Source organism: Halichondria panicea, chromosome 13 (genome assembly GCF_963675165.1).
Source record: "Halichondria panicea chromosome 13, odHalPani1.1, whole genome shotgun sequence".
NCBI lineage: Eukaryota > Metazoa > Porifera > Demospongiae > Suberitida > Halichondriidae > Halichondria > Halichondria panicea.
In genome coordinates, this window is record NC_087389.1 from 3,399,201 (window position 1) to 3,426,564 (window position 27,364).

General features: G+C 39.9%; 3 protein-coding genes across 3 annotated transcripts; 2 read left to right on the forward strand and 1 right to left on the reverse strand.

Annotated features, from left to right (window-relative positions):
• Positions 1 to 173: 173 nt before the first annotated feature.
• On the forward strand, positions 174 to 3,318 carry LOC135346693 (cytosolic iron-sulfur assembly component 2B-like). The gene is made up of 4 exons (XM_064544404.1): positions 174 to 314; positions 2,471 to 2,676; positions 2,792 to 2,837; positions 3,039 to 3,318. The coding sequence occupies exons 1-4, from the start codon at positions 206 to 208 to the stop codon at positions 3,137 to 3,139; spliced, it is 462 nt and encodes a 153-aa protein (XP_064400474.1). The 5' UTR covers positions 174 to 205; the 3' UTR covers positions 3,140 to 3,318.
• Positions 3,129 to 8,915, reverse strand: LOC135346690 (aminomethyltransferase, mitochondrial-like). The gene is made up of 8 exons (XM_064544386.1): positions 8,729 to 8,915; positions 8,514 to 8,678; positions 6,709 to 6,790; positions 4,810 to 4,940; positions 4,675 to 4,753; positions 4,465 to 4,610; positions 3,576 to 3,756; positions 3,129 to 3,522 (listed from the first exon to the last, which is right to left on the reverse strand). The coding sequence occupies exons 1-8, from the start codon at positions 8,825 to 8,827 to the stop codon at positions 3,188 to 3,190; spliced, it is 1,218 nt and encodes a 405-aa protein (XP_064400456.1). The 5' UTR covers positions 8,828 to 8,915; the 3' UTR covers positions 3,129 to 3,187.
• A 27-nt stretch (positions 8,916 to 8,942) lies between these two features.
• LOC135346682 (adenylate kinase 9-like) lies at positions 8,943 to 27,358 on the forward strand. The gene is made up of 34 exons (XM_064544378.1): positions 8,943 to 9,044; positions 10,801 to 10,857; positions 11,292 to 11,408; positions 11,498 to 11,594; positions 11,657 to 11,763; positions 12,609 to 12,803; positions 12,852 to 12,989; positions 13,066 to 13,140; positions 14,444 to 14,573; positions 15,118 to 15,232; positions 15,441 to 15,621; positions 15,761 to 15,899; positions 16,019 to 16,199; positions 17,626 to 17,833; positions 17,950 to 18,124; positions 18,175 to 18,255; positions 18,383 to 18,524; positions 19,409 to 19,505; positions 19,558 to 19,771; positions 19,923 to 20,067; positions 20,951 to 21,050; positions 21,129 to 21,248; positions 21,346 to 21,442; positions 21,494 to 21,684; positions 21,899 to 22,117; positions 22,302 to 22,521; positions 22,586 to 22,787; positions 22,964 to 23,110; positions 23,169 to 23,386; positions 23,613 to 23,769; positions 23,828 to 24,037; positions 24,959 to 25,057; positions 26,022 to 26,239; positions 27,110 to 27,358. Exons 1-34 carry the CDS (start codon positions 9,027 to 9,029, stop codon positions 27,316 to 27,318), a joined length of 5,019 nt encoding a protein of 1,672 aa, XP_064400448.1. The 5' UTR covers positions 8,943 to 9,026; the 3' UTR covers positions 27,319 to 27,358.
• Positions 27,359 to 27,364: the final 6 nt, after the last annotated feature.

Sequence of the window (27,364 nt, forward strand, 5' to 3'; positions counted from 1 at the left end):
TGGTTCAGGTGGCAGTATAACCATAAAGCCCTTGCTCTATAGTTTAACATGAATAACTTATAAAAGAATGTAATTATAATAAAAAATAAAATAATTGACTGGCCTTAGCCTCGAATCCAAGCTAATTATTAATCGGATTGGTCTCGAAGCTAAGCCTATGAAGCCACCCTCTAAAGGAGGGCGTGGCCAGACCGTATATTAAATAATGGAGAATGTCAACCCTGAGGTGTTTAAGGCCACTAAGGCCCGTCCAACTGCACCAGAAGATTGTATTGACGATGTTGATGATGAAATAGATGGCAGAGAAATATTTGGTGAGAGTAGATTTATTTGTGCAACATTTTTATTAGGACACAATTTTTTTGAGGTTCTAAAAGATGCTATCCTACTTATTCGATTTAAAGCGACCCTCCAAACATGCAACACCTCGATCTTTTTCAATATTCTGACCTTAGGCTCTAAAAGTAGCGACTGCTACGTTGACAATTATTTTTTATGTCACGTTCTAATAAAATAGAGGTCAAACCATAGCCTCGATTCCAGGCCGCAAGAAACAATGTAATTTTAGCAGCCTATAATCAGAGTCCAATTAGATGCGACCCTCTAAATATGCGACACCAGGACTTCAACATAATTTTTCAACCTCCAAAAGATAGTTAAGTACGGTAACTATCTATATCTGTTTCTGATATACCAAGGCAGTCGTCTTTACATTTAATAATGTGCATGTCTAGATGCAGTGTGAAATACATACTCAAAATTGAACAGTAGATCAACCTTTATACATGTGAGATTGCACTTCTAAACTAGACTATCTGTATCACGCCCAACTACATAAACACCACCATAATTTAGAGCGAAGCAAGGCTATAGTCGGGTTCACTTTAAACTCAGTACATGGACTCTCTGGACCACTTTAATACACGGTCTTTATTAAATACACAGGCCCAGCTTTTTTATTTGCTGATCATTACAACAAGTTTAATCCAATTACATAAAAATTAATGATGTCATAAGCCGCGGAATTGGACCATAAGCGAGGACCTTGCATCATATGTACCCTAAGGCTATTATTCCTAGCGAAGCGAGGCTATATAATCGGAGATCAATCTTGGTGGTAGTACATTATTGCATCATCCTCGTGCACATGCCCATTAAAACACTTATTGCTAGCTATAAAGTGTGATTTATTACGCTTCTTACAATAACGACCCGCCAAAATTTAAGAATATGATGCATTACACAAAATTAATAGAGGTCTACATCAACATAGAACACTCTGCATGCATGGACTTGTTTTATTAATGATTACAACATGTAATTACATATAATTATAGAGGATTACCTCTTAATTCAGAGCTTTTATAACTACAATTTCATAACTAGAGCACTAAAGTGCAAACCCTCGGCTGGTGACGTGACATGATTATAAAGAAACCAAAAGAGTGATATAATGCAGTGCATAATAGTGATGAATATCATGTATATGACTGTCTAGCACAGCAACTCAGGAGCTAAACCAGACTGGAGGCATGCTGAAACATTTGAGAACAGGATTTTAGTGGTACCGTATATCTTCTAATTTATCGGACAGTAAAAAAAATTATTTTGGAAATTGTCCGGGTATAATTGGAACAGATTTTTATAGAGCATGCGAAGTGTCCAGAATAATTAGAACAAGCAAGCAGCTGCATGCGAGCTAGCTAAGTTTAATAGAACAGTGTGCGACTGAATAGTTGCTGTGAATGTAAACTCTACTTTTCAAAGTATTGTCCGGATATTTAACAAATGTAATATTAAAGCACTGGAGTGTCCGTTGTATTAGAACAACGAAAATTACCCAAAAGAGTGTCCGGGGTAATTAGAAGTGTCCGATAAATTAGAAGATATACGGTACATAGATAGATATATGCACTGTAGACTAGATTACAGCAAAGAAGCCTGGAGTCTCATACAGAGAAGTATGGCCGGCTCCTGGAGTAGCAATGAGTAGGATCCTAGAGTCACATTTACCTTTCCGAGATTCTTATACAATTTTACGAGACAAACCAGACACAATTCTAGCTTTCTATTGTATCGATCCTTTTCACTAATACACAAAGCAAACAGTAATTATTGGCTTATGTTTCAAATAATAGCCAAAGACTTCTTTGCAAAATCTGCCAAATTTTAAGCCTTAGTTTTAATGCTACAAGTTTCCCTACCTAAAAATGGTGATGCCTAAATCACCAGGTCAGCCAAACTGAGCAGTGACAGACACGCAGACTGACAGACTACTGTAACCGAGGCCGCCTACGCGCCTCGATCGGGTTAATTATTGTGTGGTAATTAATTTTGGGGACAGAAAGTCTCATAATTACATGGACTACGTCCCTAATTATTCAGAGGGTATAACTATAATCAGGAGCTACATTAAGTACATTATTATCTCAATGTACTCCTGCTATAATACTTCATCCTTTCCCTCTAGATCTTATTAGGAATATCAATGATCCAGAACATCCTTTAACTTTGGAGCAGCTAAATGTTGTACAGCAGGGGCATATTGATGTGAGTGATCTGGAGAGCAAGGTTACCGTTTCTTTCACGCCTACTATTCCGCACTGTAGTATGGCTACCTTAATTGGTTTATCGATTCGAGTCCGGCTTCTGAGATCACTCCCAACTAGATTTAAGGTATTGACTGTGTGCTTGACATACTATTGTTACAAATTTTGACCAATTTTAGGTGCATGGATGTTAAAATTAGCCCTGGAAGTCACGCTTATGTATGCTGTTGTTACAAATTTAGGTGGATGTTAAAATTAGCCCTGGAAGTCACGCTTCAGAAGTAGCAGGTATGATTTAATAATTATTATGAACTCTCAGTATGTCATACATATTAATGATTATAATGGTAAATGTGTAAAATAAAGGGCATACTTATAAGGGCATATTAATTTTTGTTATTGAAGAATAGCACACTGCTAATTTTGTGTGAATGATCCTCATATTTAGTGTACGCCTCAGAGCCTAACATGATTGGTTTTCTACCGCAGTGAACAAACAACTGGCAGATAAGGAACGTATTGCTGCTGCTTTGGAGAATAGTCAGCTGTTAGATGTTGTAAATCAGTGCTTATCAGGAATGGATCAATGAAACAATAATGTTTAAGTTCATAAATTAATTATTTATGTGTAGCATCGCTCATTGAACATAATACTGAGCAGGGACAAATGGTAACTTAACTACTTCTGCTCTCAACGATGCATTTCTAATTTGTAGTTTCAGTTTTGTCCCTTGTTTGCCAAGTGTTCTAGGGACATAAGCCATTGCAACATATGCTTCAAGTTTAGGACTGGGCCCTCCAGATGTAACGTGTCCTATATTATTGCCATCCATATCCTGAACAATCACACCCTGTCGAATAGGTCGTTTGCTTTTTGATATGAGACCGACTCTCCGGTTTTTGGGTTTGTCTTTTAGCTGCCTCTGTATCACATCGCTTCCAATGAAGTCTCCCATCTTTCTGCGTCGCTGGCCTGTAGCCAAAAAATATTTGTTTAACACTAAAACATACAGTTACATCACTTACTGATGCACCAAGCAAGTCCAGCTTCAATAGGTGTTATGTCCTCAGATATATCGTTTCCATATAGACAAAGCCCTGCCTCAAGTCTCAGGATATCCCTGGATCCCAAGCCTGCAAGCTTTACTTCACTAAATTTGCTCAATTTGGACACTAATGTGTTAACTTCACAACTTGGCACAGAAATCTGAGAGAGAAATTTGTTATGACATTGTGTATAATAATTATTATAAAAGCAGTAACTTATCGTCTAATCTAAAAATGACTTAGACCATAGAGATAGGGATTGGAAACGAAAATGTTTGCGTGAAACGCTCCGCATTATAGGGTGTGGCTAAAACTACTTATTTATAGTCAGCATGCTCATTACCTGTCTTGACTGCCCTACAATGTGCTGTACATACATAGTAAGTGAAATTGATCACTTATTATTTAGCTCTAAAAAGTCGAGTAAAGCAGTTTGAAGGACTATGCTGCAAACGTTTATCCATGGCATGAAGCCATTCTATGTAGCACTTAGATACATAATAACAGGAGTGCATGATAATAACCAAGTCAAGCAATATCCTTCGACTTCACAGTAGGGAAAGAGACATTAAATCAACAAAAATTGAAACAGAGTAAAGAAAAGGGACTTAGAGCTAGTCAGTGGTATAAACTTACTTCTCTAGAGTACCTCCCAGCCCCTGAGTCATTGCTAGTGGATAGGAGAGCTATAAAAACAGTTAAATATACAACCTCGGAACGGTTAGCTGCGAAAATATTTGCAAGCACGAAATATAACGCAAGAGTGTTTCAACCTTTTACACAGGGAGGCCCGATCGTTTCCAATCCCCTTCCTTTTCAATCTATGCTTAGACCCACAATAATTATAATTATGATGTACATGTATCACCTCAACTCCATCTTCACCTGTGTACCCACACCGTGTCACCCTGCACTTTGGTACTCCAAACACTTCCATCACTGCACTTTCCATAAAGTGCAGTTTTTTAATGTCGTCTTTAAGTCCTTGTGAGAGCACATGTTGCATTTTTGGGCCTGTAGAGTTTTGGTTTAAATTCACAACTATTTACCCGTGCGTTTTCTAAATTACACTACCTACCTTGAAGAGCAATTAAAGACATGTCTTCACGTGCTACCAGCTTCACATCCCGCCCTGAGAACTTACGCTGTATCTGATCCTTTAAAAGTTTAAAACTACCTCAAATTCAGCACACACTAATCAAAGTTAACTGACATTCAAATGTTGCATATCTTTATCTGCACATCCAGCATTAGCCACAACATAAAACGACTGTGGTCCGGTCCTGGTTATGATGCAATCATCTATTATTCCTCCCTTGTCATTAGTGAACACAGAGAGAGCTCCTGAATGTACATAACTACAATGTATGTGCATTCACGATCATAGATAAATATCTGTCAGGGTTTCATACAGGATTTTTAGCCAGGGAGGAAATGACGACGGCCGTACGGCGCTGAAAATTTGGGGGTCCGGGGGGCAGCTCCCGGAGAAAATTTGGCAGAATGAATGTCTAAGGTGCAATTTGGAGGTTTTTTGTGCTTAAAACTGGTTCTTAACTGTTCTTACGCAATTGTACACCTTCACCTCACCTGAAGCAGAAAGCTACTACATTGACCTCTAGTGTGTGTACATGCAGAGCCTATTGTCTCACTATGTACTAGCCTTCTTCACTGGCCTCCCTTGAGGAGAAGGCCTGCTATTGACTGCTTGCGCATGCGCAAAATTATTGGATATTTGTGACAGGCTCTGGGAAAAGGGACATAATTATTGGAGCAGGCTATAATTTTTGTGATTTAAACACCAGATGATAGAGCAAAGAATTGCCTATGCATTGATATGCTTAGTTTGCACATACCTCTTTTCATGCCTGAGTTATGCGCAAAATTATTGGATATTTGTGACAGGCTCTGGGAAAAGGGACATAATTATTGGAGCAGGCTATAGTTTTTGTGATTTAAACACCAGATGATAGAGCAAAGAATTGCCTATGCATTGATATGCTTAGTTTGCACATACCTCTTTTCATGCCTGAGTTATGCGCGTTGGAAACTCAAAGCTTTGAAACAGCGGTATTGAGAAATGCCCACTCAGAGGAGGTTGGACACGCGTCATAATGGTTTACAGAGGAAATGTGTGTACATAGAGAGATATACGGAAACTTGGAGAGAACAACTAGTAGCTATTCAGCCAAGTCAAAAGCCTGCAAGCGATTTTAGCACTCCATACTAGTAGTAAATGACTCTAAAAATACTGACTCAGCAGGATCGAAAAGGATCGATTTTAAGCGTATTCATGGGATTGACTAACAGATGACTACGGATGACGCGTGTCCAGCCTCCTCTGACGCCCACTTAAAGATTACTAAATTGGGTAATGGTGGCTGCTTAGACGAAGCTCTTCGGCTGGATTCAGAGCATCAGATTTTGCAAAGAGGTAGTAGAAAGACTGTAGATAACTATAAGCCAAGAAAAAATATTGTGAGATTATACTCTGTCGTCTATAAATCTGGCTATTGCTCAAAACCAATAATTATCTGCTCCTGTCAATATGTCCCTTTTCCCGAGCCTGTCACACAAAATGTCCTGAATTTATCACGAAAATTTCCGTACAGTTGAGCCCTCGATTATCTGAATTCTCGATTATCCGAATGAAGATTCTAATAGCAAACGCCAAACGCTTCAGCTTAGCCTAATAGTATAGTTTGCTACCTTGTTCTGTCCACTGACGCATTATGTCCAAGACTAGTACATTTGTAAAGCATTGAAAGTCATACACAGAGCTAGCTAGCTAGAGAGAGCTGTAGTTTGTTGTACAGCTATTTTCTTTCTGGTAGAGTTGGTAGAGTCAGTAGCAGTAGTATAGTAGACTTTCACCAAAGTTAGTATTAGATGGGCGTGGCCTATCCATTAGGCTATTATGCATGGGGCACATATACGGCTTGGCTGCTCACAAAATTAGCTTCAGTAAGCAAAACCTCAATCAAAACGTAAGGTAAACAGAGCTGAGTACCAGCGGGCCACCAAAATATTTTACTTTTGATGTCAGCATTCAAGAGTTACTAAGTAAGTACTAATTCAGGCTGAGTACAAACACACTATTAATTGTACATACCTGATCCATCATTCAACCGTTGCAAGTCAATGGGAGATACAGTTTCTAGAAACTCTCGAGAATCTGCTCCACTGACTTCCATCTGTATGGATGCAACCAGTACCGTTTAGACAGTTAAATACAGATGCAAGGGAAAACATGGGACCATTGTAATGTACGTATAACCATAACACACAGTGGAACCTCTATTATAACGGAAACTATTGGGACAGCTTTTTGACGTTAATTGAGTTAGGTGGGCGCTTGCACGGTTCAGTAGCCATAAAGTACATGTACATGTACTCTAAGGTCAGATAGAAAAAACTGGAGTCAAGTTGTACCAGAACACGGTCACTGAAGTAGAAAGCTAGAAATGATTGTGGTGGTTGCTGCATCCTAGAGCATACCTCACAGGAGCCGACTCCAGGCTTCTTTGCTGACGTTGCTGTGATCCTAGTCCACAGTGCACTACACTAAAACTCCATTCTCCATTCTCACACTACTCTCAAAAGTTTCACTCTAGTCTCTAATTGCTCCCGTAGGTTACTTGCTGCTTAGCCAGCTTCCCACTACATGTATTGTATAACACTCTTCTGGTTTCTATAATTTATCAACAACCGAGGGTTAGCACTTCAGTGCTCTAGTTTTGTCTGTTTGTTTGTGACCTGGATGCCATAGCACTGCGTTTACAGCATGGATGCCTCCACACAACAAGTTATTAGTTAAAAGTGGCAGATTTCGATGTTAAAGCATCGTTGTCGTATAAAAGCAAGCAAAACATACGAAAGCTAAGAAGCTTGAACTTGCACGTTGTTTTCCAATAATTACACTAATGGCTCAACAAAGTGTTTAAGTGACTGTTATTGGCTTTGGACTCCGAGGAGCTGGTGTTGTTGTCTAGATCACCAGTATCGATCATCACATAAGTATGCCTCGGTGCGCATCCTCAAGCGAGATATCCGGTTGTGTGTGTGCGTGTGTGTGTAGACTGCTACAGTTGCTCAAGGATCAATGAAGTGCAAGTAAAGGCTTCTAGTCATGTTTTCTTGGATTTTAATTCGTGGATTTGCAAAATAATACTTTGTTCGTGAGTTAAGCCTAGTTTGCTTACATAATATCAGAACCAGTGGCTGCTCTCTCCAACAAAGTGATTTTTACAGATCCGGACACTCTTGATTCTTCTATTTTACTGCTGAGTCTTCTCTGAGGGTCTTTGGAGCAACTTAAAGTCTAGCACAAAATTTAATGTGTGTACACCTTGTAACTGAGGCTGGCTTACAGCTCACTATTAATTATTCTAGTACCGATGACGCTAACAGAAAGTGTTATTTTAGTGTGAACATGCATCAACTCTAAAAGCATAAAGATTTTCCTTGCACGCATAGCCTGCATCTTTCTTAGTATCTGCATTACAGCTTACTGCAACTCTTCATTTTGCATAACACGTCAATCAATAATATTTACTATCGTATAGCGGGTAATTTTCGTGGGGTAAAAAATTGGAAAACGATGGTTTTCGTGAGTTTTAGTCTCGTTGCCTGCACTACATTCATACGTTCCGGTAAGCCACGCCTACGTTAAAATCCCACGAAAATTACCCGCTATACGGTATCACTTGTGCAAAAATGATTTTTTTTTCCACTCAACGCTGACATAATCCACGTGGGTGTTGACCACGCCCCATGCATAAACCAAAAATAGTGGCAGTTATACACCAATGTCAAAGGTCTTTATGCTAGTACCCAGTTTAGGCACACAATGAAGTCCCGCCCCTGCTTCCGGAAGTAATTAAAGGTTGGACGCGATGCCGTTAGATATAGACTGACCTGGAGCATATGAGAGACATCGAACAAAGACACACTGTTGCGTGTATGAAGAGCTGAGTCAGTGATGGACAGTTCATACGCCATAGGCATGGACCACCCAGCGTAAGGCACCATTTTCCCTCCATTAGACACATGGTATTCATGGAGAGCAGTCTTGAACAACTCCTGAAAAAAAATGTATGATCTAGATCTACAACATTGTACACAACTATTACCACATTGCTTGAGCTAGTTCTCAATGACTGCAGCAGAAATGGTGCTTGTCTGAAGCGTCTTACCAGCCGCCAGTTCCTCAATATTCCAACAGTCACCATAACTGTACTGAACTGGAGGTTCAGCTCAGATGAAGTCTAAAGCATGCAGCAGATCAGAGTCTAAAGGGAAAAGTCCCACACCCTCTTCCTCTCTGCTGTGAAAACCACTCCCTTTCTCCCAGGCAGGAGTTGCCATAGAAACACGTGCTTGATCAAAAAGCATAGATCAAGAGAACAATTCAACGTACTTACATTCATAATGGAGAGAGAAGATCAGGTTTGTTTTTGTAGCACCTAGTTTAATATAATTTGGGTGGAGGCCTGGGAGCTGGAAGTGAACTATAAAGCTACATGTACGCGCACGCGTACCTACTGTGATAGCTCCATGTTTTTGAGACAACCATTACTATACTTGCAAGTGAAAAACCTTTGCGAGTGATCCACTTTTACAATCTAACCTTTGCATTCTGGCAAGGGTGGTGTCATAAAGTACTGGTACCGTAATTAGTATAATTATAATAGTAATTAGTATATTTAAATTATAATAGTATGGCTAAGAGTGCAATATGGCAAGAGTAACAAGAATGGCAAGGATACTAAATGCATGAGGCGTAGCCGAGTGCTATTAACCTTGCCAGTGCTGCACGAGTAGCCATAAAACTATTGATTGTTAATCGTTTGTGATGCAGTTATAAGGACATTTTTAGCTGCAGTTTCGGTAAAAAAAATTAGCCGCAGCTGTTATTCGGTCGTCAAGGCAGTAATTGCACGTCGTTAATGACGACGTGCAATTACTGATACGCGATTAATCACTGTACGAATCACAGTGAATAATAGGACAACATGCGATTACATCAATTACAGCGCCACGTCAGCATCAGCATAATTTTTTAGGTCCTAAAATAAACGCCAACCGTTGCTGGAATTATTTTTTCTGGCCCTTTTTACTAGCTGTAGAACGTAAGCACCACCATAATTTAGACGCCAGCTGGGCTGAACGCAAATTTTTTGTGTTCTAATTTAAAAGATGCACCACTCAGAAAATTAATTTTTTCTGGCGCTCTTACATCAAATACGGTATACATGTAGATATTTACATGTAGATATTTACGATTCTTTTGTTGCGAAGCGCTCAAAAATAGCAAACGTTTGATGCTCCAAAACATTCTAGTAATGCGGTATAAATTACCTAGGCAAGTGCTTCGTGCTGTGAATTAGGCCACCATTAATTATTCACGCTGTTTTTTGTTTTAGACTTCATAATAAAAGAGAAAAAGTATCGAATGTGTGCAGACGGTGCATCTCAAAGTAACGTGACTTTCTGTCTGAAACGCGTAATCAATAATGACAATCTGGCACTAACATTATTGCTGCCTCGAGGCAAGTGGTGGCTCCAGGCGCTCAGATTGATCAGTTACCAAACAGGAAGTCATGTTACATCTGATGCAAGAAAATGTTGTGGACTCTTGATTTCAACTGTTACGGTAAAATGCATTAAGAAGCCTTTTGTGTCGTAAGACATGGACTGGTCATTGTTACTCTAGGTAGATTGGCTGGCAGAATGTGCAAGGGTGTTAAGAAATGCAATACTAAATGTACCGTATTTATTCAATTCAAGGCAACACTTTAACGAAACCAGAGGGCGCTACATGTACATGTACTTTTAGAAATCAGAAATTACCTAAGATGAAGGTGCCGCATAATTGGGGAGGGTCACCTTAAATTGAATAACATGGTACGTACGCTATAGCTTGTCTCAACCTTGCAGTAAACGTTTAGATACTGGCATGCCTAAAACAGATTTCCATTCACTCACACTATGAACATGGATGTACATGTACGTAGCTCCTAGTAATTCACCTGCCATGGTTTAGCTTTATGGACGGAGGGTAAAAAAAACATGATGTGTATATTTAAAATATTATAGGCAAAACGCGAAAACGCGAAGAAAACATATCCCTGCCAATCCTGTTTAATCTATGCTCCAATCCTATGTTACGTGCATAATTCTACATCATAATTGTATGTCATAGGGAGAATTGGACATTCTTTCAAGAAAGCCTGTGTGCTTTCTTATAGTCGGAAAACCTGTGAGTTGAATGTGTGTATAGTGATTATTTTGTAATGTGTGTATATATAGTGATTATTTTGTAATGTGTGTATAGTGATTATTTTGTAATCTGTACACACATTTGGAAATGTCAGACACTCATTCTGTATACCGTAAATCACAATTAAGAGGCTAGCTAGAGATAGAAAAATTATATTGTCTAGGTATTTGGAAGGTCAGTCACTCTACTATATAGCCTCGATTCCAGGCCGCATGTGAACATATTTATTTTCAAGCGGCCTGGAAACCGAACGTTGGTCAGCTGATACAAAATACGAATTTTAGAATTGAGGTTAGGTGAATGATACGTTTTACAATTAAGGCTTTTGTCTTTTAGAGGTGCATATATACACTGTATATTATTTTGGAGGGCCACATAATTTATATGTTAATTCATGTATTTGTCATTTGTAGGGCACAGGAAAAACCACTTTAGCAAGAAATTTGTCTTCCATTTGGAAATGTCATCATGTAGATGGTCTCACCACTATTGATGAGGCTATTCAACGAAAAACTGCTCTTGGTGAAGAAGTAGGTCATTTCAACACGTTGCTATAATTATTATTATTTAGCGTCTGCAGATAAAATAATGATTGCATGTTGTGTCTTTTCTTTTCTAGGCAGAACAGGTATTGAGAAGTGGTAAAGAGATCAGTGGTAGCAAATTGATCCAATTGATTACTGAAAAGCTCCATTCCCCTGGTGTTGCCCATTACGGTAATGTTGATGCACTGCGGCAATTAGTGCTGAGGATAATGTTGCCGTGTTGATATTTCCAGGTTACATTTTGGACTGTTTTCCAGTTACTGAGGAAATGAGCATTGAAGAACAACTTGCTTACATTCGCAGCTTGGAGTTGAATCCTGATGTTATCATTAACTTGAAGGTATGTACATCCTCTGATATACATAATTATACAGCACCTGAGAAGGTTGGATGTGCATCATCGTTCCTAACGTTATTTGCTCGTGTTACCTGACAAAAGTTATGGCTACAACCTCTGGTATTACTGTGCTTATTACCTGACTAGCTATGTACGTCTGTTGTCTGGTTGGACAAGGACTATATTAGAGTAGAGTATAGTTCGTGTAGCTTGCACTGGCTGGCAAGGATGTACATGTAGTAAACACTCTATGCATTGATAATTCATCAAAATGGAGGGGATCACTGGGGATCGCATTGGTTAATGAAAGCCTTATATTCAATGTTGCCAGAGAGTCACATAGATTTTGCCTTCAGTCTCCAATGACCGTGCAACACCAGCTAGAACTTAACATAGTAGCTGTCATACGCAGCTCAGCAAAAAGTACTGCACGTGATCGTGTCTTAACCTCCTCTGTATGGCAGAACACTGTTCAGTGCTACCATACTTATTCGATTTAAGGCGATCTGCGACACCCTCGATCTTAGGCAATTTTCTGACCTCTAAAGTAGCGACTACTGCGTTGATAAATATTTTTTCATGTCGAGTCCTAAATAGAGGACAAACAATAGCCTCGATTCGAGGCCGCTACTAATTTAAGCGGCCTGTAATCGAGGATAGTAGAGTAACCATGCGACTCTCTAAATATGCGACACCAGGACTTCAACATAATTTTTTAACCTCCAAAAAAATCGACCTCTGGCTTCGTAAGTGTCGCCTTAAATCAAATAAGTACTGTTACAGTAGTTCAGATACTTGTTACATGTACAAAATGTAAATAATTACATCTTTGCACTATGCATATTCAGGTCCCTGATCAGGACCTTGAAGTTCGTCGTACAGAGCAGCGAGTTGACCCGATTAGCAATAAAGTCCTTGTGTACTCTGTATACAATCCTGAGTCTAAGAATGTCCATAGCGAAGAGCAAAATGACGATGAGCAAGTAGATGATTCACAAGATACCCCTGAGACAGATGAAAAGGACTTTTTTACTGAAGATCTGGTATAATGTTTTTCCCATAAAGTTGTACATATTTATAATTACTGTTAGGTTAAGCTGGATAATGCTGACGAGCAATTAGTAACTGAAGCTCTCACAAAGCGGTTAGTGCAGAGAAGCATGGACTTGAAGTCCTCTGTGTGCCAGCACTTACAAGATTACAGGGAGAATGTTCTCACCAAGATTGAGGTGTGTTAGTCATAATTATACATTGTGCGCATTACATTATGTGTGATACATTTTAAATGCCCCCTTATTGTGGTAGGACTTCATTATTTCACACAATCAACAATTTGTGATTGAATTGGATGCTAATCTGCCACCAAAGCAGCTCTTCCAGGTATGTTTTTAATCCAAGGCCCGTAGACAGCCACAGCTTATATTATAGTAGTCTGTTTGTTTGTCTGTCTGTGTATTTTGAGTTGGCTCACCTGTATGCCATAGCGCTGCATTCACAGCATGGATAGCCTCAACACAACCAGTTATTAGTTATGCCTCGAGGCGTAGCCGCACGAGGGATACGGTAAAGCTGACTGTGTGTGTGTGTGTCTGTCTGTCTGTCTGTGTGTCTGTTCCTGCTGTAACTGCTCAACGGTTGCAATGCAACGAAAACTAACAGCTTCTATAGGCTTCTAGCCACGCTCTCTTGGATTTTGATTCGTTTAGCAAACTAAAGCTTCTTTCTCGAGTTATGGCTACTTTGACTCACATTGAAGGCTGTTGCAGTCTCTTCAGAATCTTTCATAGCATCATCTATTCACACAAACTTTCTATTCAACATAATTATGAGTTAGCCTTGCACTAAAGCGCTAGCTTTTTGTTAGCTACATAGATGATTGTTTGAAACACGCCAATACACATGTGCAATACTGCCGTACATGTGCCCTGAGAAGACTCCAGGCGTTTTTTCTGACTTTACTGTGAGCCTACTCCAGTCCAATGCATGTCAGGTGTCCTACTTGTCACTCCAGTCTTCTTTGCTGACTTTTGCTGTGATTTCAGTCCTGCATGTCTGACCATGCCATGCACTACAGCTGTTTGCAAGGCCGTTTTCAAAGCCTTGTCGTAACATTATAATCTAACTTTCCTCTGTAAATTATATGCATGTACTACAGTCTGTTATCTTCATTGCCCCTGTTTAGTCGCTCCTAGGTTTCCATGTTCATACATACATGAAAGGTGTACATATTACTACTGCTTTTTAGGCGGCCCCTAAAAATTGCATGGTTGGCTCCCGCCCTGTCTACATTGTACAATTTCCGGAGCAATGCGGGCGGGCGGGACAGAAAAGAAGTCATTAAAACAGGTGTTTGTATAGCATGCGCATGAATAAAATGCAACGACAGTAGTCTTTTCTCAATAATCGTCCAGTAGTTTTCGAGTAGGAGCAATCTTATAATTATAGGGACTGCTGCCAAAATTTGTTGATATACTTCTCAATACTGCCATGTGGTTTTTTTCTTAATTGAGAACATTCATTTAGATTTTGGCAAAATTGCATGTGGGCAGTGGGCTGGAACCAACTATGCAATACTCTGTAGGGGCCTTCCATTATGTAAATGCAGGAGTGCATATTCATGCACTCCTGGTCGATGTGACTGAACGTCCAAATAACCTGCAGAATACATGCAATTTTGTTGCAGTCTCTATTGATCAGACTGCACAGCATGGGTCTGTCCCGATGCCCTTCCCCACTGCACTTGGTAGATCCGAATGAGGGAGAAGAAGAAACTGAGGGTATTGACAACAACCAGTTCCTGCAGCAACTGTCTGGTATGACAAATGAGAGTGTCATAAGCTAGAATAAAATTGTTGGGAAGAATCTGCCTTGCCCCATTGTAGGGGGTTTGGAGGGAAACTTGAGATTTCTGATGACTTATGAGATACATACCGTATATCTTCTAATTTATAGGACACTTCTAATTACCCCAGACACTCTTTTGGGCAATTTGTGTTCTAATACAACGGACACTCCAGTGCTTTAATATTACTAAATATTCTGACAATTAATACCTTGTTACATTCATAGACGGCAAATAAGACTTATAGAGTGCTGCAATTAGATAGCTTTGAGTAGCTAGTTTTAGATAGCTGCAACTATTCAGTCGCACACTGTTCTATTAAATCTAGCTAGCTCGCATGCAGCTGCTTATTATTCCAGACACTTCGCATGCTCTATAAAATCTACACCCGGACAATTTCCATCTTTTTGTTGTCCGATAAATTAGAAGATATACGGTATAGTCATTAGTGAATTGTTTGTTTTGGGGTAGGCTACCGCTAGTATAAAATTTATGAATGTTCGATCTCCACACAGAAATGAACAATATTCTTTCAAAGTTTCGCTGGCGTCGCTCAAAGTGGGGCAGGTATTGTCCTGTTGAGCTATCTCAAGGGAACTTGGTTCCTGGTAAAATGGAGTTTGCTGTCGGGTTAGTGAAGTGTATCTGTACATGCAGCAATACATACGTATTGTACCTATAGTGATACATTTGTATATTCATATACATGTACACTGTACATGCAACATGTGCATGTACAGTGTACGTATTAATTGCCCTTCGGGCGTTATTACCTCTTTATTAAATTGTGTAGTGTCAGTGTCTCTATTGCAAAGTAACATACATTTTATAAATATAGGTTTATGGACAAGATGTACAGTTTGTCTTCTGAAGAAGCTCTCAATGACTTTGTATCTGCTCCGAGAGATTTTCTACTTCCCCCCAACCCCAAAATTCCTTGCAAAGTTTGTATAGTGGGACCACCTCTTTCTGGGAAATCAACACTAGTAAAGAGTATTGCGGACAAGTATGATGCGATGGTGAGTATACAATGTACGTATGATTATACAGTCATGTATATAAGATTTGTGTACATGTACGTTTACCTACATTGTGTAAGTATGGTATGCGCCCTAAGTACTAATTTTCCTTGCCTATAATCATTCTTTCTCAACAAAGGTTATTGTAATGTCCGATTTCTTGGAGCCACTGTTGGTGAGAGCTCGAGAAGCTGCAGTGGAGGAAGCAAAAGTAGAGGCTGAAAATTCAGCCATTAACACCATATCAAAACAACTAGCAGCACAACAAGCTCATCAAGGTACGTAAGTATTTGTACCAACATGTTGTACAGTTTTAGTGTACGCTAGATCCATGTATAGTATAGCGTGTCCTGCTGCTAGAAATTGCATCTATCAATTCTGAATTCGGTACCAACAGGTGGGCAGATGCCTGAGGTAACTGCTGAAAACCCTGATGTAGTTATGGCTGTACGTGTGGCTATAGAGAAAGCTCAAAACACTCCACGAGAGTACACCCAAGATATGTATATGGAGGCACTGAGAGAAGGGATAGTTAAGGCAGAGGAGAAACTAAGGCATCACAACCCTTCTGGACCAAGGTATTATGTTTGTTCTGGACATTCTGGTATTCACTGGAATTCGCTCATTTTCATTAATTTTTCATTGGTGCTATGGATCTAGCAACGTTACATCATTTGTATCCTATCCTCAAGCTTACCGGAAACTATAGCTAATTCATAGTTCCCTGCTACATTTGTAAACCTCAATAGATACATGTACATTTGTACATGTACTACCAGTACTGTATCCTCAAGACCATACTGTTTCACAAGGCCATGATGATGTCAATTTCTGGCCACATTGTAATTTACAGTAGACTCTCGCTAATTCGGCTCTCTAAATCACGGTCACCTCAAATTACCGGCTGTTTCATTTGGCACGGATTGCTGCAGTTGTAGCTAGATCATTGCTGCACAAAACTCGCCCGAAATGCGGCTACCTCGCTACAAATGTATTCCGTATACTGGTTAGTGCTGGCTGCCCCAAACCATATTTTTTACACGGCCGGATATATATGACGTAAGGGTAGATATAGGCTAGCCTCGTTCCCAGGCTCTCCTTTTTTCTGTTCTTTGTCACAATCGTTCAATAAGATAAAATACGGTATTAACTGGAGGAATAAAGAGGTAAAGTTAAGAAAAAGAGTGACTGGATTAACGAGAGTCTACTATTACTTCTTTCGCGTCTATCTTTAGTGCCTCCCATCATCTCCAGTTCATTTATATTGAGAGAACAGAAAAGACCAAGAATAAGTAAAGCCTGGGGACGAGGCTAGATATAGGCAAATGAAAACCATTATGCCATTGGATTCAAGGTACTTACATATAGGAGCGCAAATTAGCCGTGGCCACTTTCTGAAATGCATGTATGCATGGCCACAGCACTGCAACGCACTCTTCAAAGAGAACAAACTTTTGTTAACAATCTTTTAGTGGTTTTACAACATGACTTGCGACTGACACGCCCAAATAAATCACTACCAGGCCTTTTTTACCTAGCACACATGATCGAGGTGCCTGGTGCATGGACATGCACTAGCTGTACCGTATATCGAATGGTTGAAATGTTCGTATTAAATTTTTTCCGATTGTAGAGCGTCATCATGCAGTCACCATTCTGAGTTGTATTGAATATGAAATTAAACATGGTAATTCATACGAAAAATAATTACCCGCTACCGTATAGCGGGTAATTTTCATTGGGTGCAAATTCATTATTTTCATGGGCAAGCTGACCTCAACTAACACATTTTACCCACGAAAAAACGTAAGCGTGGTTTGCCGGAACGCATGCAATCAGTGCACATAATGAAGCAAACGAAATTTTTACCACAAAAATCACCGCTGTTTGATTTTTTACCTCACGAAAATTACCCCAATCATAAACATAATTTATTACCGATTATGTTTATCTTAACAGTAAATTGTTTATGGAATACGTATTCATTCGTTGTGCTTCATGCAGGTTTGGAGGCTGGGTAGTAGATGGATTTCCAGCAACAAGAGAAAATTGGGAATCCATGATTGAGAGCAATCTTCTTCCTGACTTTGTTCTTAGTATTGAAGACGAGCAGGCTCCTCAAGACTTCCTTCTGGCTAGATATGCGAAGATAAAGGGCCTGCCTGATCCTTCCACAATTAAAGCTCTGGCAAAGCCAAGTGAAGAGCAACCTGTAAGCATACGATCATGTTAAAATCTGTAGATACATGTACCATGAGAAAGGCTTTGTTGATTGATACATGTACATGAAGATGTATTTCTGAATGATTGAAATCAACTTTTACTCAGACACCAGTTTCTTTACCGCCTGAGCTAGCTCAGTGGCAGCAGCAAAGGAAGGAGTATGATAAACTGTGGGGACAACTCTCAGCTTCAATGAAAGGCTCTGCTATTGACCCACTCAGCATCAACTGTTCCTTATCGATTGAAGAGATGATGTCTTCTGCCATAACTCAGATAGAAGGTTTGTTTAACGACAATTGCTTACGGTCTCATTTGTTGCTGTTCCTATAGATGTATTTGTGTTCAAATCTGTCGAATACTCTGCTATGGAAGAGGATGCAGATGCTGACGATGATCCCATCTTGGGCCAAGGTTTGCAAAGTGTTTCAGCGCAGTAGGGCTATCATACATGTATACCATTTACTGTGCATCTAACAGCATACATATGTTCGGACACTTCACCAGTACCAAGAGTGCCATTAGTTGTCTCCCACTGCAGGAGGCGAGGGGGATGAGGAGGTTGAGGAAAGTGAGGAAGAAATGCTCAAAAAGAAGCCCTGGGGAGACACTCGTCACTTCTGTCCAGTTGCCCTAGCCGAAAAAGGAGTACTCTGGCCTGGAAGTCAGGACTATGCTCTTAGGTAAATAATTTTGGGGAGCTGGGAGGGTTTTGCGCTTGTACTCTTGCCTCCCCCCATAAAGCTTGGTTGTCGAGTGATAGCTTGTTTACTTACATCATCTCAACCCAGACCCAAAAATAGAGTCAGGCCAATTTCACCGTACATATTTAAGTGGTGACCACACCACAATTATAATGGTGCTCTAGGTACATGTAGCTGATAACTAATTTATTAAACATGGCGCTTCTACAATGTATTATAGTGGTGCTATAATTAAAAAATACTTGTGAGATTTTACCCCCTAGTGCCTGCGAGACTATATAAACACTGTAGACTGTTGCGGTGTCTTCAGAATTGTGTGTAGCAAAATCTATTCAACAAAGCCAACTTACAGCGCTAGCTATTTTAATTTGGCTACAAGAGTGAAAAAAGGTGCACTTCCGGCCTCTTAAATTTAACGTTGACAGAAAATGCAACTAACTTCACTTTTTTCTTTCAACATCATCTGAGCCACCAGCTGCTTCTGGGATACTTTCTGCAATACTGGAAAATTTTAAAAACACCGATTGTTCAAAATAGCTTATTCGGTCATTTTTGCCAATTTAATCACTGAACCTTGATGAGTGCTAGAAATGCATCCATTCTTTTTGTTGATGTCACAACATGCGCATCTATACTCAACCAGATCCTGGCTGAATCCCATTTCTTTTTACATGAGGTCCTGGTAGCTAGCTAGGCCACAAAACACTACCACAACGCTACCATATACGCGACTCTTCCACAAAGCAACTCTTCGTCCCTAACACTCTAACATTCCCCAAAGCTTCAAGCGATGCTTGAACACTCGTTAATTCAGTATTTACTGTGCAAATATTTTTTATTAATGCATTGGATGTACACTGTAGGTATCGGGAGAAACTGTACTTTTTTAGCACTGAGGAAGCTAAAGATTTGTTTGCTGCTGATCCCATGAAGTTCCTAGCACAATCGGGAACAATAGCGGTACATGAATTTTAATTCAGCATGGTATTGTGATAATAATTCACGCTTCCAGACTCCTCCACTACGCTTGCTACTGCTTGGGCCAATAGCTTCTGGTAAAACCACAGTGGGACGTTGTGCTGCTAAACATCTTGGAATCTTTCATGTATCTTTCCAAGAATATCTTCAGGAAGAAATATTGTCAAAGATGAAAAAGCCTCCATTGATTGATGACGATGATTGGGAGCTTGCTGGGGAGCTTGCTGAAGAAAAGCAAGAGGATGAAGGTATAATTATGTATGGTGTACAGTGTATCTGTTATTGACTGGCACCAACTGCACTGGGGTTAGCTGTACATGTACATGTACATTTGTACATGTATGCATGTAAATTCAATTGGAGCTGCTATTTACTGTTTTGCTAACTTTTGTTGGACAGATGAGGATGATTTGGATTATGACGTCCGTGTAAAGCTCAGTCAGGAAGAGAGTGAAATCAGAAGCCACTTGATACATAGGGAGCCACTGTCAGAGGAAATCATTGAGAAGCTAACTACACAGTTCTGGGAGAAAGAACCATATAAGTAAGTTATTATTATGTAGAACTGGAGTAAATTCGCACTGAAACCTAAACACTAGCTGTCGATAATAGAAGGAGTAGAACTGGATACTACTGTCTGTGTATTATTATTACTAACATTCACATGCCTGCTGAGAAGTACAACACTTGAAGTTGCATTTTTTGTTTCGACTATGAAAGCGGCCTGGAATCGAGGCTACATCGAATTATGCAATTTCTATATGCTTGGGTTGACACAGGACTATGCTACACTATACGACTCTTTGCCGCTTACATGTACTTGTCGTACGCTTTTCGTGCTCCCTGGCCAATCCTAGCAGTTAGTACATGTATAGCACATATTTGATGTACGTGCATGTATACCTTGAGAAGGTGTTCTCTATTGATCAGGAGATTTTGCACCCTGTTCCAGCTGGAAGCTTCAAGTTTGTGAGGGCTTTCACTTACAAATATTCATCGCCATATGCAAACATGCACAGAAGCGTAAAAATCACAGGCCACTGTTTTCTAGCTACTAACTGATAATTTTTTCTGTTTCTGTCAGGACGAATACACAAGCGCTTTACTGTACACCATACATAGCGGGTAATTTCGTTGGTGCCCAAATTTTGCATGAACTACCTACTATGCGAAATAGTGTGCATGTACAATGTAACATGCATGTAACCCACATGTTACACAATTAGTTTTCACAACATGCATGTTGACATACATGTACATAATTATTACAATAAAGGTTTTTCACAACATGCAGGTTGTCTTTACAAATTGTGTTCACACACTAATGAACATGCAGAATACACTATAAAGTGATAGTACGCAAATACACACCCTACATGTAGGTATATCTATGGTACAACCATTACATCTACATTAATTTTATGTAGGTCCACTGGATTTATTCTCGAAGGATTTCCCACTAATCCAGATGATTTGAGATTTCTTGCATCGAAAGGACTGTTTACTGACTGTGCTGTTGTACTGCAGGTGCGAACATTAGCCATGGGTGTACATTCATTGGTGTACTCAACAATGATTACCAGTAAGTGGTTTATGTTATTTCAGGTCGAAGAAAAGGAGATGGTGAATCGTTTGCTGCCAAACAAAATGGGTATATGGTATCGAAAGAAGCAGAAGAGGCTTCAAAAGAAAGCTGAGGAGAATGCTAAAAAAATAGAAGAATGGGTAAGGCCATTATGGTGTTCGATTGTCAATACTCATCCTGTAACGAATGTATTATATTCCCCCTTGATACCGTAAATGCTTGTCTAATTGTGTGTAGGAAGCAGACAAGGCTCTGCGTAAAGCAGATCTCAAAGCTGAGTATGAAAAAAATGTTGCCACCAGAAAAGCTGAAAAGTCGGATGAAGATGAAGACGGTATGATACAATCACACTACAATTGGGATTATTACAATTGCGATTGTACAGATGAGGATGAGGAAGCTATTGATGAGGATTTGACCGAGTATGAGGAGGGTGTGGCTGAGATTGATCAGGAGGAGTTCCCTGATGATGAGGAGGAGGAGGAGGAGGAGGAAGAGGAAGATGCTAGACACAGGCTGAAGACAAACATCATTGAGAAGTATGACGAGCAGACAGAGTCCATCTTGAACATTCAGGTATTGCATAACATCAATGCTTATGTATAGTGTGGTGGGACTCGCATGCTACGTTAAATAGTGTCCCGCTGTAGTCGATTTATTCAGGATGTCCATTAGAACAGTTACATGTAACTGAAACAGAGTCTGGCATTCATTTCCTGCGTCTATTCTGCAGTTATACAATTACAGCTATCAGAGTTTTACATGTACATGTATGTGTATTCCTTTGCAGGATGTCCTCACTGAGTTACAGATCCCTTGCCATATGATCAATGCTGGTCGTAGGATTCCCGTAGTCCAATATTCCTTTTCTAAAGCTATTTGTCCTTATACTGCTGAAAGACAAGGCCTGCTTTCCAAATGCACTAGTATTGATGGGAACATGGCCAAGAAGTTGCTCGATCAAGGCTACAAACAGCTTAGCAAGTTTAAAATGTGGTGCCCTGTGAAGGTACGTTGTACATGTCATGTACCTTCAATCACACATGTGATTTTTATATTGACAACAACAATCTTTATGATTTATCATCCTATTGACACCACCATCCATTTTTTCTGCTCGGCTAGGCAAATATTTCATTCATTTTTATATATATAATGTACATGCGCTCTATAACCATCACTATCCCATGTAGCTGTTTGATTCACCTGATGCTGTACTACCACCGAATCAACACATGACCTCACAAATGTTCCCAGTTATACATCACAGTGCAATTTACTTCCTTTCATCTGCTGAAGCTAGAGATGTTTTCATTACTAACCCTGAGAAGTTTTTAGCACAACCCATTCCCAAGAGCTCAGTTCCTGTGAGACTAGCAATAATTGGCCCTCCAAAATGTGGAAAATCTACAGGTTTGCATGATACATATAATACTACAGGTATGTAGTTACCCTGTACTACGTATTTTTATAATAGTCGCTCGGAGATTTGCTGCGGAGTATGGTTGCGTGCGACTGTCCATTGGTGAAGCACTCAGGATGTACATTGACATGTTTCCCAGGTCTAAACTGACAGAACTAATTGAATCTCACCTAAGGAGTGGACAAGTTGTGCCTGACGACCTGTGTGTGCATGCCCTAGAGAAAGCACTACTTAGTGTGCAGTGCACTACCAGAGGGTATGTCAAATATATTGTACCATAGCTGTTTTAGAACTCTAGCTAATCTGCATCTATAATAAAGCACTAATAGATCTGTTGCTGCACACGTAATTAAGTAGTGTAGTCTGTAAACTGTCTCTTTCAGAATCCGTGCTCAATTGTGTATGCATAAATTGACAATGTGGTGCCACCAGGTATATTCTGGATGGATGGCCACTGACTATGGACCATGTTGATTTGCTTACAAAGTTTCGGATCATTCCTGTATCTGTAGTGGAGCTGGACATAACGGACGAGGAGATGTTAAGGAGAGCTAACATCGATCAATCATCTCAAGACAGGTTTGTGTATTTTATCAATTTGATAGATGCGTACATGTATGTATACCTCTGTACCTAGGGAGCTGCCACTCCATGACAGTCCTGGTATATTGAGTATACGCTCCTCACACTATCGTAAGAGTGTTGTGGCTTTGAAGAGGTGGTACAGTGAAGAGCATGACAACTATGAAGTGGTGGACGGGAGTCAGTCGGTTTGGCGGGTTTGGGACATGGTAAAGGGTCATGCTCTCCGTTCTGCTCAGCAGATCCAGCATTATCTGCATCAAGTCACAAATGGTATGCACGACAGACATGTACTGTTTTACTAGCAAACCACACCTTATTATGCAAGGGCAATTATAAATCACTCACATGTGAACCTATTACCACCGGAAATGTTGGGCGTGGCCACAAAAAGTTCGTGTATCACTCTACCATCCTAAGTGCTATAGACCTACTTGTTTTTCAGATCTGCCCCGCCTCTGGAGCCTATATTTTATTCACTTTCATCATCATCCTGTAGGTAAGGCTGCTTCGATTAATGGGCTGTGTATCACTCCTAAGGACTTCACTGAAAAGCTGGGAGAATTTGCTGAGTATTGCCCCGTTAGTTTAGCTCTCAGATCAGAGCTTGTTGACTGTTCTAAACAGCGGTCTCTGACGTTTGCTGTTGAGTACAAGTGAGTAATTGTAATCATTAATGAAACCCACTCCACGATTCACCCCCTTTTTGTGCAGTGGCAAATACTACAAGATGTCATCCGAAGCTGATTTGAAAGAATTTCAGTTAAAACCTGATTATTTTGTGTTGCCGCAAGCCCCAAGAGCTCTACCTCCATCACATGAACTTCCCAGACGAAAGTCCCATGCCGATGTCAAAGCAATGTTCCCAAAGCAAGTAGAAATTCAGGGATACTGCCCCGTTACCTACGTGGATGGAAACAGGCGGTTTGTTCGATTTTTACTGACATTATTATATTACTGAGAAAAATACATGCGTGTTTTGAGAATTTGAATCACGTGTTAGACTACTTCAGTAACATCAGGAAAAGTACAAGTTTCATTGTATATATACCACCGTATACCGGGCGTACTTAATCATTTGGGAAGGATACTATACATACGTACATGTACAAGTCCTTAACTTATCGTGAATTGTGAATTAGCATGTACATACTCACTCTTGGCGTGTCTTTCGTTGCGAAAACTCGCAATTCGATATCAATAGAGCCTGGCTTTCGAAACCGGTATAATTATATGCTGTATGCTTTCATTCATAGACGTAAATTAACAAAATGTTGTACCTGAAAAACTGTGCGTTAACATTTCAGCTGTAACTATAAATAATGTGGCATAATTATGTGTGTGTGTGTGTGTGCATGGTGCAGGATTGCTTGGATTCCCCCTTAATTTCAGAGAACACAGAAAACTGGGCGTAATTATATTGGGAGCAATGTGTAGATTCTGAGTGCAACAAGAATCACGGGTATAACGTCACACACTACGTTGCCTGTATCTCTCCTTTTATCTACGGTTGCATCTCTTTTCTCGATTGCATCTACCAATAGCTAACGCTCTAGTTATAGGTCGAGCTAACTAGAATAGCAAAGTTGCATCAACAGAATACAGAAAAGTAAGAAATTGAGAATTTTTGAAAATCCACGAATCAAAGAGGAAGTGTCAGAAACCTAAGGAAACTGTTCAACTGTGTTACATCAGTAATACGCACACAAACACACTACCCTGTGCCTTTGGCGCATGTGCGCGCACCAAAGCAATTTTGTACCTACCACATGACTTGTTTACATGTATGCTGCACACTATTGCACCACACTCTCTGTTACAGCATGTACATTATTGTTAATATAGGTATGAGAGTCTTTGTCCTGGTAACCCAGATATTGTAGCAGAGTATAAGGGGAAGTTGTACTGTTTCAGATCAATAGCCAGTCAAGAGAACTTCATGAGGTAAGTAACGAGCACTTTCAGGTGCATTAAAGCCTTTATCCCTGTTCATACATAATTATATACTATCCTGCTAAAACTAATGTTCGCGTTGCTTTAGTGTAGTTTTTGGATTGGTACCTTTGGTTGCTCCATATAGGAGTTAACAATAAACTTTGTGTGATCATGTCTTGTATATGTGTATATACATGTATGTTCTAATTTTAGCAATTATTTTGGAAATTGTCTGGGTATAAATTGGATCAGATTTTAATAGAGCACGTGAAATGTCCGAACAATCATGCAGCTGCATGTGAGCTAGCTAAGAACAGTGCATGTGACCGAATAGTTGCACTACATGTAGCTACAGTGCAACAAGGCTTGCTTGGAATGTATCTAAGGTATTGTCCAGTAAAATTAAAGCACCAGAGTGTCAGCTGTATTAAATTGCCCAGAAAAATGTCCGGGATAATTAACAGGAGAGCAGATCAATGATGCCTGGTGGTTTTATGCGCATGTGCAGGGTATGAATATTGTATGACTGGGGACATTGAATAAAATTTGTCACAGTGCTTGTCAAACAGTTAAACTCTCTCTATACATCGTGGTCGTTGGCACACAATTAATGCATGATTGACAAACACTGACAATAATTATACCTTAGTTGTACTACAAAAACAAATTGACGTAGCCTCAGTTGAATTGCCCAGAGGAGCTACATGTAGGACTGGTACGACACGTCTACCTTTTAGGCTTGGTCACGTGCAACATTGAACAATCATTCATTGTTGCTGAGACCACAATCATAAGCTACACGTCTCATACCTTCCCTGGTGTGTGGCATTCAAATAATATATACTTCCGGCAAGAGTCTATAATAAAAGAGAGAGTATCGAATGTAGCATTACCTTGCATCATATATATGTATGTATTCAGAAAGTAATGTGACTTACTGTCTGAAGCAATATAATTGTTTTTCTTTCTTTAGACAACCGGAGCGATATGAGGTAGCTTCTCTCCCTTCAAAGTTACCCCCACTCAAGCAGCCTCTGCCTGTTACATCCCTACCCATGCTCGGTTATCTAGAGCAGACAGTGGCGACATCTATCATCAACTCTCTCAGTGCTGTGGGTGCTCAGAAACCGAAGTTTCCGTTCATGACGTCCTCAAAATCTGCTCTGTTTTATGTGGCTTGTCATCTGAAAGGTATACTAAATTATTAGCCCAAAGGCACTGATTTAGTATCCCGAGCGTAGCGAGGGTACTACAAGTGGCTGAGGGATTCTAAATCACATGAACACCGACAAAACAGTGTCTAACTCTGAGTCTTATTTAGATACTAGTGCACATGCGCAATCCTTGATTACAATACTACAACTTTGCTTTGCTTGACAACAGTATACCAAGTCCCATAGTATATACATGACTGTACCTCCTCTGAGGTACTTTTCTACGGTGGCCCTGAGTGCTACTATAGTAGTCGGCGGCATTCCAACCTCGTACAACGGACTCTCTAAATAGAGGACAGCATGCCTTGTACCAACTGCTTTTACTATCGAACTAGTGTACTTGCAACCCTGAATAGCGGGCACCTCTAAACTCCAGACCATCGCCTTGCACAAAAGCACATTTTTATAGCAGAAACGGGATGCTGACACGAATATAAATGTCACGGAAGTGAACGAGAATACATTCGTCAGAATCTGACGAACGACTGACGCATGCGCAGACAGGCCTAGTTGTTCGCCTAACCGTTATAAAAGCGAAAACTCAGCCTGGGGTCGAGGCTATGCAAGGCTCTTGATGCAGCCATTATTTTAGACTTGACTTTTGGCATCGATTGTTTTTAACAATGGTCGATCATTTACCCACTCTTTGAGTTTGCATGCAGCAAAACAAAAATGTTCATCATGATATAATAATGTGTATATATAATTATGTTATGTATAGTTTTGGTACCTCCACCGAGGCATCAGCACCCGCGGTGCTTTCATCAGTACCAGGTCATAAAACTATAATTGTGTGCTTGTTACTCATCATACTATTATATGATGTGGTTGTCTTTGTTTGCTCCAGCTTTCAATCCCAAGTCAAGTGTATATGTAAGGAACAAGTTTAAGAAGAAATTGGCTCGATTTGAAGAACAGTGTAGTATCATCTTGTACCTCAGTTCACGAATGAAGCAAGGGTACAAAGAACCAGTCAGCAGGTCTATTGATTTCGATTTCAAGATGAACACATTTCTCAAGCTAAAAACCAGGGAAACTTCACTACAGACTGTATGATACTGTGTTAACTACAATAATTATATATACTATACTATAATTTTAC